This window comes from Rattus norvegicus, chromosome 4, assembly GCF_036323735.1.
Source record: "Rattus norvegicus strain BN/NHsdMcwi chromosome 4, GRCr8, whole genome shotgun sequence".
NCBI classification, from domain to species: Eukaryota; Metazoa; Chordata; class Mammalia; order Rodentia; family Muridae; genus Rattus; species Rattus norvegicus.
In genome coordinates, this window is record NC_086022.1 from 70,557,416 (window position 1) to 70,571,775 (window position 14,360).

Consider the following 14,360-nt stretch of genomic DNA (forward strand, 5'->3'; position numbering starts at 1 on the left):
ATTAATGTTTTCTTGTGTTTCCCTAAGGGAGTTCTTCACGTCTTTCTTGAAGTCCTCCAGCATCATGATCAAATATGATTTTGAAACTAGATCTTGCTTTTCTGGTGTGTTTGGATATTCCATGTTTGTTTTGGTGGGAGAATTGGGCTCCGATGATGCCATGTAGTCTTGGTTTCTGTTGCTTGTGTTCCTGCGCTTGCCTCTCGCCATCAGATTATCTCTAGTGTTACTTTGTTCTGCTATTTCTGACAGTGGCTAGACTGTCCTATAAGCCTGTGTGTCAGGAGTGCTGTAGATCTGATTTCCTCTCTTTCAGTCAGTTATGGGGACAGAGTGTTCTGCTTTCGGGCGTGTAGGTTTTCCTCTCTACAGGTCTTCAGCTGTTCCTGTGGGCCTGTGTCTTGAGTTCACCAGGCAGCTTTCTTGCAGCAGAAAAGTTGGTCTTACCTGTGGTCCCGAGGCTCAAGTTCGCTCGCGGGGTGCTGCCCATGGGCTCTTTGCGGCGGCAGCAACCAGGAAGACCTGTGCCGCCCCTTCCCGGAGCTTATGCAGCCTCAGGAGTGCCCACCTGACCAGGCGGTTGGGTTTCTCTCTCACGGGGTCTGGGCGCAGAGAGCTGCTGCGGGCCGGGATCCGCGTGTGTGGGACTTCTGGTAAACACAGGACGTGCCCGGTTCTAGAGGAATTCTGCCTCTGTGTGTCCCGATTTCACCAGGCAGCCTTCTTGCAACAGACAAGTTGGTCTTACCTGTGGTCCCGAGGCTAAAGTTTGCTCGCGGGGTGCTGCCCACGGGCTCTCTGCAGCGGCAGCAACCAGGAAGACCTGTGCCGCCCCTTCCGGGATCTTCAGTGCACCAGGGTTCCAGATGGTCTTTGGCTTTTTTTCTTTGGCGTCCGAGATGTGTGTGCGGAGAGCAGTCTCTTCTGGTTTCCCAGGCTTGTCTGCCTCTCTGAAGGTTTAGCTCTCCCTCCCACGGGATTTGGGTGCAGAGGACTGTTTATCCGGTCTGTTTCCTTCAGGTTCTGGCGGTGTCTCAGGCAGGGGTCCTGCCGCTCCTGGGCCTTCCCCCACGGGAGCCCAGAGGCCTTATACAGTTTCCTCTTGGGCCAGGGATGTGGGCAGGGGTGGGCAGTGTTGGTTGTCTCTTCCGCTCTGCAGCCTCAGGAGTGCCCACCTGACCAGGCGGAGAGGTCTCTTTCCCACCGGGTCTGGGAGCAGAGAGCTGCTGCGGGCCGGGATCTGCAGGGGTCAAAGTCATTGTTTTTGATAGCTGAGTAATATTCCATTGTGTAGATGTACCACATTTTCTGTATCCACTCCTCTGTTGAAGGGCATCTGGGTTCTTTTGAGCTTCTGGCTATTATAAATAAGGCTGCTATGAATATAGTGGAGCATGTGTCTTTTTTATATGTTGGGGCATCTTTTGGGTATATGCCCAAGAGCTGGGTCCTCAGGTAGTTCAATATCCAATTTTCTGAGGAACCTCCAGACTGATTTCGAGAATGGTTGTACCAGTCTGCAATCCCACCAACAATGGAGGAGTGTTCCTCTTGGCTTGAGGATTTCTTAAGGATCTTAGGCTGAGTCTTTGTTGGGATCTAACTGTGACACCTTGATTTCCATTTTAGGTTTGTGTCAGACCGGGAGACCTGGAATATAGACAAACAGTTCCTGCTGGGTCCAGCCTTTCTAGTCAGCCCTGTGCTAGAACCTGTGAGTATGGAGGCCTCTGAGGGTAAATGGACCACAGCTGTCAAGCTGGGTAAATATAGAGAGGAGAAGGCCTGTGTGTTGGGGAATCTGCCTTTTCCATTTTTCCCTTCTTATAACTGAGCCAAGAAATATTAAAATGTCTACTGGCAATTGAGGTGAGATGGGGACACCCATGATGTCCTGGGGCAGAGCATGCTATCCTCTTATAGTAGAAAGGTTTACTGCTGATTCTGATAACTCTGACTCAGCCATATCCTCATATGTATGCTCCTGACATAGGTTTCATCTTTTGTTTGCATTGCCTCTCTGCTATGGGCAAGGTGGAGACGGAAAGTTCTCTCTTTTCAGTTATGGACAAAACTGTAACAATTCATTTTTTCTCCACTCGTCCTGATTCCACCAAATTTTTATAGAACTATGAAGAATCAGCCCTAAATTCTAGCAACTTTCTCAGCAAAATTAACCACTTAGGTGACCTCTCTCTCTCTCTCTCTCTCTCTCTCTCTCTCTCTCTCTCTCTCTCAAGTTATCCTAACTATTCTGCTCAATAGGATAGGGAAGAACCTAAATAATCTTGTGTTATGTTTGAAGGCATAAGTTTTTCCTTATTTAGTATGAGGGGCTTGGGATCAGGTGGGGACTGTAGAAAAACATTGCAAGCAGTCAATCCTCTCACCATTAAAACGAAGTTTGGCGCTTCCCTGGGAAGCGCAAGGCCCTGGGTTCGGTCCCCAGCTCCGAAAAAAAGAACAACAACAACAACAAAAAAAAAAAAAACAAAAAAAAAACCAAAAAAACGAAGTTTGGACTTGAAAGCTGCTAAAATCTTTTGTGTTTTAAACATCCTTTGAGAATGATTGGGTTTCTGATTAAAGACTGGGTGTTTAATATTACTCAGATCCTACTATACCTAGAACTTTTTCTTTTGCTCCTAAACCAAAAGTGAGTGTTTTTCTCTCTAGACACAAACTAGGGTGTTTTTGTAAGAAAAGGATCATTCAAGTTGTACAACCCAAGGGACATTATGAGGGACAGTGGTTAGAAAAACACTTTCCATTTAAAAGGAGTAGAAGGAAGTGGTATTCCTGCTATTGCTGATTTCAAGAGAGTGAGACTCAAGGTTATCGCTACTGTTGTAACTTCTTTCTATGTGTATTAGTTTCTCTGTCCTAGACAACAGTTCTACTACTGACACCTTGTTTGTGTTTGATTACAGAATGCCAGAACAGTTGCAGCATATTTTCCCAAAGCCCGCTGGTATGACTACTACACGGTAAGGTTTCTAAATGTTCTTGCAATCTGACAACAGTACAGTCCAATTTTTAATATCTGTCAGGTTTCATGCTAAACACCCATCCTGGAAACCATGCGCGGTTATCTTGCATAAACCATTTATTTCCTGTGGTCGATATTTTCTCATCTTCTAAAGTGGGATTAGAACAAGACCAGAGAACTGATATGACATAAAAATCCTCTCAATCAGTGCTTTCCTCATTTTATCTTCCTGTGTGATATTTCTCAGCACAATGGTGATTAGTCACTTGAAAATAGATCATAAACTAATTTTTGCTTCCAGTCTAGAAGACTCTTTCTGTCTAATTGTAAATATATGCTTCTATAATATAGATTATTGCTTCAATCCTTATTAAATCCTTTTTGCTTCCTATTGCTGCAATGCTTAATAGTAGCTCATAGTGTCTTGGTGATCCACAACCATAAAATTATTTTTGTTGCTACTTTATAACTGTAATTTTACTACTCTTATGGATTATAATGTAAACGTCTGATTTTCCGATGGTCTTACCTGTCCGCTGTGAGTGGGTTATTTGACTCCCAAAGGGTTCATGACCTACAGGAAGAGAACTGCTGGTATAGGTATTCATGATCAGCTCTTCTGAATCATTAAATAATAAGTGAGCCCTCAAATGCATGTCCAAACAACACATGTTCACATGTTCACATGTTTATGTGTTATAAAGGCAACCACAGGGGATCTCTGTTGCAGATATCTAAGCCATGGTAATAGTAGGAGAGAAGCTGGCAGGGAAAGGCCTTAAGAAGATACTTCAGAGGTGATCTCTTGAAGTCAGAGCTTAATTCTTAGGAGAGAATTGAAGGAAAGGAGCATCTTTGCCCTCTAACTAGCTCATCTCTCCTGACTTCCTGAGAAGAGCAGTAACTCCAGAAGCAGAGCGCTGCCCCAGCCACTCTCACTCCAGGACTTTGCAGTGGATCTGGATAAAAACTCAGCAAGGACAAAGGAGCTTCTCTGTCCTAGGAGCACTGAGTTGCTGCCTTTCTTCTTGGTTGCTAGCTAGCATCTCTTAAGGGTGGACACACACTAAGATTTAGCTTTCAATCCACTATGAGGGCCTTGGAGGAAAAGAGCAGCTATTTCCTTTAAGTGACTTTCACATGGTCTTGAATTCGCATGTTGATTGGCCTGTACTTTAACAGTCCTTCTGAATGTTTCAGGGCTTCTACTAAGGTTAAACAGGGAGACACTTGGGTATATAGCTTAAGTGTGGCCCTCACTGAAAGGACAGCCCTGTTTTTGCTTGGAGCTGGACTTGAGAAAGTAGACAAAGCCCACACCCTTGCCATCTTAGTAGACTATGGGAGTCATAGTCTTGCTGAGGTGTAAAGCTCTCTGCTACGTTCCAGGATGTGTAATGTTGAGTACTTTTCTATTTGGAGTTAACAATGTAATGATGAACTAATATTTGCTTTTCAAAAACTTTTATGAAAACATACTGTAGAGTCTGGAGAGCCAGTGCCACTCATGTCCTCTAGTGGGCAAAGCAATGCTATTTAACATTTAAAAAGGCCAGGACAAGACTGCTGAGTACCATACCTCCAAGCCTTGTAGTTCCAGCTCCTCGGTGGCCTGTGGCAGGGGAATTGCCTCAGTCCATCAATTCTGGACTGTGGTATGCTATACTTATTGAATGTTGCCATGAAATTTGGTATGGTAACTTTCTTGGAACAGAGGATAGCCAGGTTACTTAAGAGCTGAAGCATCCCAAGTCAGGAGAAAGCACACTATAGCCTCACAGCAGATAATTATTTGATCTAAACTGTCAGTGGTACCCACGCTAAGAATCCTCACCATAGTTGAGAAAATATAGAAGGGCATGAGACTTACAACTCAAACCAGAGTACGACACTCACAAATGAAGCAGGATTCGCCTCACACATGACAAGACAAAGAGTAGTTCATGAGAAAGATAAAGATGTCACATGGGGCAAGGTAAAGGGTCAAGTGAGTCAGATATATTCAAAGATAAAGGCACAGAAAAATGTCTTTAAGATGCTTTCTCTGGAGCAGGTGGATGCAAAATGGGTGGATGGTGTGTGTTGAATGGTGGGGACTAGAAGTTAAGTTCAGGAGGTGGTTGGGATTTCTGCTGAAATGCACTGCTCGGGATGTGTGCCTCTTTCACCACCTCCTCCCTTTTCCCCACAGGGCGTAGATATCAATGCAAGGGGAGAGTGGAAGACCTTGCAAGCCCCTCTTGAGTACATTAATCTTCATGTTCGTGGGGGCTACATTCTGCCATGGCAGGAGCCTGCCATGAACACCCAGTTAAGGTGAGAGTGTGTGTGTCTTGAGAGGGTAGGGTAGGGTTCTGCTAGGAAGAGTAGTGAGCTTAGTCTTTTGTAGAGAAGGCTCCTCATCCCTTGAGTAAAACTCTGAAATCTGAAATTTCCATTGAATTTCCATTTTGCATTTTTGTATTTGGACTTTTATAAAACTCTAAACTATGAACAACTTTTATCAGCTGTCTTAAACCAGAGTGTATGAAATTTCAGGTCTAAGATGTGACATTTGCAGTAATATAAGTTAAGATGTGGGTAGTCATAATTTATATTTTTAGAATCTTCAACTCTTTTCTTAAGAATAAACCATTGCTGGAAAGAAATAACAATCTGGCAACTGATACCTGAGGCTGCTTTACCTTAAAAATACTTAACAGGTCTTGCGTAAGTTTATATGAGAGCCATCAGTCACCAGCCTCAAGTAAATGCTTGCTGCAAGTCTTGGACTATACCAGTAGTAAGAACTATGTTTCAGGATTTCCTATTTTTCTGTAAGTCATTTGAGTTGAGTGTCACTGCTATCCCCACTCCACAGTTGAGAAAGGGGAGATGTTATTAAGCTATGTGAAGGAAGAGGATAGAAACTGCTCTCTGAAATCCATGTGGTCCCAATATCACACCTCAAAGCTCTACCCATTTGTTCTCCATGTTTTAGGCAATGGGTCATGAAAGAGGTTTACAACCTCAGGAAAGTGGAAAGAAGGAAGTCAGCCGTGTGCTTTTAATTTGAGAGCCTTATTGAAAAGGGTCCCTGGGTGGCTTTGGTGAAGTCATTCATTAAGGACTGCATTTATTTCTGCATGCTTGTAGAGCTGCTGCTCGGAGTCTTCTCATATGAGAACCCATCTCTGGAAGAACTTCATTTTTCTCCTTTGTTTCTTTGAAATGTTTTGTCTTGTAACGATGACTGTGTTTTTAGTTAATGCTTCCCTCCCTTTTCACCACAGCCGGAAGAAGTCAATGGGCCTCAAGGCTGCGTTGAATGATGAGGGACTTGCAGAAGGCTGGCTCTTCTGGGATGATGGAAAAAGCATCAGTGAGTAGGGGATGGCTGGAACTCATGACCATATCATGGGTGAATTCTTGATTATCTTAAATTCCTGACTTTCTGCTGAGACAAACTTTCATGAGTTTTGTGCCCTTCTCCAACTACATGATTAGTTGCCCCAGCGAGACAATGCTGAATGCACTGTTTGTGTGAGGGATTGTCCATCAGGAGTTTATGGGAGTTGGTAACTTCTTAGGAGGACAGCTCAAGGACTCTTTACTACACAGTAGAACTTTTAGCCACAAGGAGCTTCTGCTGCTCAATAAAGTTTTAGGCACAGGTGTCCAATGGACACTCAAAATGTCACCAGAAGGGCATCTGAGAAACTGAGGTTTATTGTATTTTAATTTCTGTTCATTTAAGTTTACATAGCTAAGTTTTTACAGTGTCTTCTGCTGTGGGCAGCACAGTTCTAAAAGAAGCCAATGGTTCCCGGAGGAGTAAGGAGTAAATGAGAAAAGCCTAGCAATGGGGAGGCAGAGGAAGCCCTGAGAGGAGCTTGTTCCTAGCAAGTTGACTTTTCCATTACCTAAACCACACAGCCAAATACCATGCTTTTCCAGAAAGCTTTATTTTTAAGTTTTCTCAAGATCACATTCAAAAATACCCATTATCACTCAAGAAAAGCAAGGCAGAGGTACCAGTGTTTTTACATGTGTGGATGTGAGTTTCTAGCAAAAATAATCTAGAAATTCGGATAACTAGGGAGATTTGGGATAAGTAGATTGCAAGAAAAACGACTGAAATTGTGGTTGGGTGATTTTTCTATGAGTTGGCTCTCAGTCATGGGCATCTACATGCTCATTTCAAAGGTCTGTGTCTATTTGGGGATGGGTGTAGAACCCGACTAACTTCCATAGAGAAAGCATCCATGCAAAAGCAAGCTTATCATAATGAAGAAAAACAAAACCAAAAATAACCCCAACTCTCAGGTAAGAAACTCAGCCATTTGAAACCTATCACACGGGCCCAGCTTATCTTTGACCTTTTGTCTGTTTGCAGATATCACCAATCAGTACTACTTGGCCAGGTTTTCTGTCAGCCAGGTGAGTGTGACTGACACCACAAAGGGAGTGTAAGTTTCTGCTGTCTTGGCAGAATACCGTATCTCCTAAGAGTGTTGTGTATATACTTCCTACATTTTTCTATTGCTCATCTTGTCCCTTCCTCCAAACCTCACAGGGGAGTATCTTATGCTCCCTAGAAATGTTTGGACCTACTCATGTTTCATCAGTGACTGTTCTTTTTTTATTGTTCTTTTTTATTTTTTATTTTATTTTAAATGCTATTCCCTTTCCAGGTTTCCCCTCTGGAAACCTCCCTCCCATACTCCCTCCCCCTGCTTATATGAAAGTGCTCCCCTACCCACTCACCCACTTACCCACTGACTGTTTTCAATGCACCATTGCACAGCTGGGTAATCTTTCTGTGTAATCTAGCCCTCCTTCCTGTGCTGTTTCTAAATGCTCTTCACATGCTGTGGCCTTTCCAGGTGTAGAATATACAGTTCCTGATACTTTAAACTTGTAACTTACAGGGTTCAAGGCCATCCTTAAATTAGAACATTACCCTAGAGACTGGGCTGAGGCTTGCTATGCAAAGTGGACAGGGCAGAGCAGCAGGGAACAGGGAATCAATATCATGATTTTCACTAACAGAGAACATAGATGTTGACTCAGACTGTATCATAAATGACTTTCATTTATGCCTAAAACAAAATTGAACTAATTCTATTTTTTGTTTCATTTTTAATTTGACAGAATACATTGCAGACACATGAAATGTTTAACAACTACATCACTGGCACAGTACCCTTGTATCTAGGCTACATTGAAATCTGGGGATTATCCAGTCCTTCCATTACCAGTGTGAGGATCTCTGGGAAAAATCTTAATGAAGAAGTCTTAGCTGACTACAACACCACAACCCAGGTTTGTGACCACTGGAGAGCCCAGTGGTATTTCTTAAGCCTGTAATGCTTTGTGCAATGCCCCTCCAGCCACTGTGTTTGGGGTCAGCTGTGGACAGTGGGGAGAGAGCAAAGGCACAGTTTGTCACTTGGAATTGAAATCTGGTTGCTCACTTTCCACACCTCTCATCTTGATGAAAACCTTAGTGACACTTGTTTCTCGTTTTGTCTCAGAAACCAAATTCTCAAATTGGTTGAACTACAATACTTTGTCAAATGCCAGATATTATCAACTACCCTAAAAAGAGTTGGTACACTCCTGAAAGTGCCATGGAGAAGGAACAAAAAGAAGGAAGAAAGAAAGGAAGAAAGAAAAGAAAAGAAATAACTAAGAAATAAAAAGAGAAAACGAAAGAAAGAAAAGAAAAAGATAAAACATGAAACAAGTTTTTCTTTCTTATTTTTTGCCATTTAAATTTATGAAAATTCTTGGAAATTTCCATAGGCTTAAAGTTTTATCTCAATATTTTATGTTTTAAATGATATTACAGAGGCAAAAGTTAGCAAGAGATACACAATTACTCTGTAACAAAAAAAACTGAATATAAAGAGGTATTTACAATACCTTAATCTCATGAATTGGAGATTAATATCATTTTTATTGGTTCTGTTAGAATCTTATACTATACACCCTTTCTCCCAAATTTTCACAAGTTGATTCATTATGCCCTACCCACCCAACTTTCATGTCTTATCTATGCATCAATGTATGTATTGTGCACATATGTATTATTTATATATGTATGTCTATATATCTATCATTCATCTATCTATCATCTGCTATCTCATTGTATATATTCATTCATATATTTTTGAACATGTGGTCTTCTACTGGAGCATGGTAAACTTACCATTTTATAAATGATCATGTTCATCTCTCTTCTTTAATTTCTCTCAGAACTTCCTCTACCTCCCTAACCACACAACTTTCTCATTTGTTTTTTAACCTATAGAGTCCAGTTTGTGTTGGCCAACTAGTATTAAGCATTGAGTTTGACACAGAATGTGATCGATATACCTGGTATCACTCCTAGATGTGATATAATACTTATTTTAAAAGGTTTTCAATTGAGTTATAATTCTACATAGAGTAAAATGAACAGGTCTTAAGAATGAAATAATTCTTATACTTTGTTCTGATATTTTCTCTTAGATCACTAAACATGTATTAGACATTAGTATTTTAACCCAATGTTTTCTTTAATCTTATTACAAATTCCTTCCTGAAGCATTCTTTGAATGGTTTGTAGCCCATACATTCACAATGCTAGTGTTAGCAGTAAAGTTTCCCACTGTGTAGAGAACAGAAATAATTCTAGCAATAATTCTATGGTATGTATGCAGCTTGCAGTAATTTGAAAATTATTGATTACAGACATGCTTTCATCCAATGAAAGTTAAAATTAGAAACATGAGATTCATATAATATTTCAATCCCAAGACCTGTTACTCTGTGCTGTAGTAAATGGGAACATGGAAACAGTTCTTCTCATGATATCCTCTCTCTCTCTCTCTCTCTCTCTCTCTCTCTCTCTCTCTCTCTCTTATGATTTCCTGGCCTGACAAAAAGATTTCTTCAATTTTATAATTTTAAAATGTTTCCTTTACTGTGGTTTTCTTGTCAAACACCTTTAACAAGATCTCTTAAGGAACTTTTCCTTATTCTGCTGTGAACTTATTTATGGACAAGTTAAAAGTTGCTCATACGATGAGGCTTCTGCAAAGTGTTTGCTATAAGAAACCAGAAATATTTAACTTCCCAGGCAGTGGGTGAATGCTCTTAAGAGACAGCTTGGACTTCCCAGGCAATAAGCAAATACTCTGAGGAGACAGTTGAAGATAAAGTAAAAGGAGAGCTAGCACCACTACAGAAGAGAGGTAGACAGGGCACCTTTTTCAGCTTGCCTGTGTACTTGTTCTCAGTGGTCATGAAGGCAATATCATAGAATAATCATCTCACTCTTCTTCAGCTGAAAATAACATAGTTGGCACCATGGTCATGTGGCTCAATGACTTGCACCCTGTTTGTTTGTGTACAGAAAAATTTAGATAACAAATGTTCAATATGTTTCATGTTTGTTTGTTCCAACAGATATTACGTGTCAATGTGACAGACAAAAATATCAGCCTGCATGCTTTCCAGTCACTGACGTGGAGCTAGCTCTTCATAATGTTTTAAAGCAAGATACTATGAACAGATTTTAAACTACTTCATAATGATATAATTGTTGTATATCATCAATTGTTTCATTCCCAGTATGACTAGGATATTTTATGGGTTTTATTTTGTTATTTTTTTTGTGTGTATATGACTCCCAAAGATAATATCTCTAATGTACCTGTGTAATTAGTGTGGTATATATGGTTCATTATATGACATTCATTGAAACATGAAGATGGAAGTGATTCATGTTGAAGTGTGTATGTGTGTGTATGAAGGAGTATGTGTGTGTGTGTGTGTGTGTGTGTGTGTGTGTCTGTGTCTGTGTGTCTGTGTGTAGGGGATTCAAATGTTTTCCTAAAGATACAACAGATATCTTGTCATGGCAGCTCCCATTTGAAGCTAAGTAAAACCTTAAGAAGTATGCAGAAGAAACTTCCGCAAGTTGGTATGGGAGAGGAGACTAATATGCTGAGAGTTTAATGGAGGAAGAAGGCAAAGGACAGAAAAGGAAGGAAGCAGTAAAAATGTGAAGCAAAGGTAGGCAACAGTAAGAGACGGTCATCCTCAAGAGGGAGCATTGCGAGGAGGGGAAAAGAGGAGTCAGTGCACTGTAAGGAGAATCGTGGGTTGGAGAAAGTATTAACATTCAGGAGGGCTATGAGGAGATTAAATAGGGAGAACTGAAAGAAGGAGTTAGATATACAAAACAAGTTGTTTTTATAGAAGCATGCTTTGAAGTGTATAAATTTTATTTGTTGACATCTCATGTACATAACAACAGTTCACACAAACATCTCTGATTTAAATGCCACAGAAAAATAAAGCAGTGAAATTGAAAGACATTTTCGGTGTTGTGATGTTTTTCTTTGGTACCTCACTTTGGCATTGGGCCTCCCTGGTGATCAGAAGACTAACCTAAACTTGTCTCTCTTGTTTGCTGCGCCATCAGAGCCCCTGCAGTCTGGCACAGGAAGAGCTTATGGTTTCTAGTCAGCCACTTTCCTATAGAACTTGGTAATGACTTTCTCACAAGCTATGAATATTGTTTAAGAATCATATCACTTAAGGTAGCTGGTAAAATATCAACCAAGACCAAAACAAAACAGGAGTTACACCTGTATTGATTAAAGCACTAATTAAAATGTATATAAAGAAATGTATACCTGGACTGTCAAGATACTCAGAGGGAGAAGATACTTGCCACATGGTCTGAATTCAGTCCTTAGAACCCATAAAGTAAACAGACTCAACAAAGTTGTCCTCTGACCTCCAAATGTATGACATAGGAAACATAGCTCCCCCTAATAATAATGAAAAAAATAAAATAAAAACAAACTATGTAGAATGCCCAACAGCGGTGTTTAATTTTAATGGTATTTTTTGAAAATATAATTTGTTTCAAATGGGTATGTATGCTTCTTCAAATCTTTGCTTTTGTACTGAAAAGCCATTTTGTGGATGTTTGCATCCCCAGGTAACAGTGTCTGCATTGCACCAGAATATTATCCAGCTGAATTAATATGATAACTACTAAAATGAGGCAAAATGCATGAGGGACTGAGATAAGTAGGGAATTAGTGAAATGTGGGCAAGAAGCCATAAGAATCATTTGATTTAAAAGCAAAGCAAACAAACAAACAAACCCTGATAACTCCCTATGAGTAGTGCAAAGAGTCCACACTAAAATATTGATATTAGTCTAAACTTCATCTTTTATAAATATCCCATGTTGTCAGTGAAAGTGTATTGACTCTAGTTGTTCTTTGTGAGGAGTTTCCTGACTGGATGATACTTAGCACATGCCAGCATATGAGGCATGTGGATGTTTGAAGCATTTGTAGTATCAGGGATCCCACTGATGACCTATGGGAGGCCTCCTAATGTGTCAAAGCACTGGAAGAATGTTTTTAAATGCATATGGTAAAATGTCAACCACCACAAAGGAAACGTTACACAAAAATGTGCAGAATGTTCTAAGTGCCAGTGTCTCCTGTCTCTTGAATTTAGTAATGACTCTTTAAATATTGTATACCCTTATGGTATACAACAAAATATTTTGATATTTGAGTACAAAATAAAATAGCTAAGTAAAGAATAGATGTCACAATATCACACCTTTATCATTCTTTGTGGTGTCAATACCTAAAATCTATGCTCAGAAATGCTTAAGCATAAAATATATTTTTGATCTTCAGCAGTCCCGCCTCAAGGACATGTAAAGTTCCACTCTTAAATTAGAGCTATTCTTGGCAGCTCTGGAAAATATCAGGGAAGAAGCTGGGTCTGTGATCTCCTTGGTTTCTGTCTAGGGAAAAGCTGTATATTTCTGAGTATAGATCTGGACTCAGCCTCCCAAACGCAGGAGTTAGACTCAGTAGTTAGACTAGTTATGCTACTTTCATTCAGGTGAGGAACAGTCTCTAGATGGACTCACGAGACTTGGTTAAATTACTTTTTCTCTCCTGGACAAAGTCTTATATTTTCAAAATGGTGGTTATACCTCTGAAGTTGTACAACACTCCGTTTAGTTCCTTAGGGTGATGTCATGATAGATTCAGTGTTTTTCATTCCCTACTCATTTGAGTGATGAAATATATATGCATAAGTGTTTTTGTAATATTTTTATTATTTTGAAATTTCACATCATGAGCTCTAAGCACAGACTCTTCCCAGTTTTCCCAGGTCTGCTCCCCCGACATTGTGATTCTCCCCTGCAGAAAAAGAAGGAAAAGCAAGCAAAGGAGCAAACAAACACACTAAAAAACAAGTCCAATTTGTGGTGTCCGTTGTAGTGTAGTCAAATTCCTGCTGGCCAGCCCCTTAAAGAAAACTGAGTCTCCCCAACACACATAACAAATCCTGACAGAGATTGTCAGTTGTGGAACGCTTCACCTCAGCATCCTTATCACAAGTTCTCTTTAGTAACTTTCAGTCTAGGCTGTTACGATTTTAGGAGAAAGTGAGGTAGAGTAGGAGCAGGAGTTGTTACAGAGCCTTGCATGTCCCTTTTTCTCAACTGTCAGTCTGTAGTCATCGAAACCATGGCAAAATTTGCTTCCTTGCCATTTACAGTCAGCAGGATCAGGGGATATGGACTTTCACATGATTTCTGGAGTAGCATGGACCACAGACATCTGTCCACATGGTCTTTGATGTCAACATGTGCCATGGATGTCAGCATAGTCCCAGGTAACAATACAGACCAGGGGCATCAACACAGCCCTTTCTCTATAGGAATGTGGGCCTAGACATAGCCCTCAGCTACACCACAGATCTGGACATCAGCATAACCTCAGGTGATGGTCCAGGCCAAGGGTATCTATATGGCCTTTGGTGGCATCAACATGTCTCCTGGCTACTATAGAACTTTAACATCCATATTAACTCCAGAGTTCAACAGTCTGGAGCAGCAGACCACAGATACCAAAGTGGCCTCCTGGGGCAGCATAGACCATAGAGGACTTTTGAGGAAGTTTAATTGAGAAAATGTCCTGTTCATCTTTTTGGATATTCTGTCAATGGTCAAAACTGGGGCTGAGTGACATGTGACACCATCCTGTTGGCCCAACTTGGCAATGTTTCCCCCATCAACAGACTTCTCTCATACTATCACCGAAATCACATCTCTAGCTTTGCCTTTACTGCTTACTCACCACTCTGCTCCTCTGTCTTTCCCATCTCTTTATCAACTATTTGTCATAGTGGAATTGGAAACTTGGGTGTCAATCTATATTGAAGAATGGGATCCTTTGCACATTCATAGATGGGGTAGATGTTTGGGTGGACTGACTCAAAGTGCTGGATCTGGGCCCAGATGATAGCTAAGTTGGCCAGTTGCTGGTGGGACAATGGGCCTGTCTTCAAC

The 14,360-nt window shown here is 40.8% G+C and overlaps 1 protein-coding gene across 6 annotated transcripts in view; it reads left to right on the forward strand.

The window, feature by feature from the left end:
* Mgam (maltase-glucoamylase) overlaps positions 1–11,337 on the forward strand; it is a 160,490-nt gene extending 149,153 nt beyond the window's left edge. For all 6 annotated transcript variants that reach the window (NM_001427451.1, XM_063285350.1, XM_063285349.1 and 3 more), the window contains 7 exons: positions 1,630–1,714; positions 2,931–2,987; positions 5,181–5,305; positions 6,262–6,350; positions 7,365–7,408; positions 8,123–8,293; positions 10,424–11,337. In NM_001427451.1, coding sequence (NP_001414380.1) covers positions 1,630–1,714; positions 2,931–2,987; positions 5,181–5,305; positions 6,262–6,350; positions 7,365–7,408; positions 8,123–8,293; positions 10,424–10,492 — 640 coding nt within the window. In that variant the 3' untranslated portion in view covers positions 10,493–11,337. The remainder of the gene's footprint in view (positions 1–1,629; positions 1,715–2,930; positions 2,988–5,180; positions 5,306–6,261; positions 6,351–7,364; positions 7,409–8,122; positions 8,294–10,423) is intronic.
* The last annotated feature ends 3,023 nt before the right edge of the window (positions 11,338–14,360 follow it).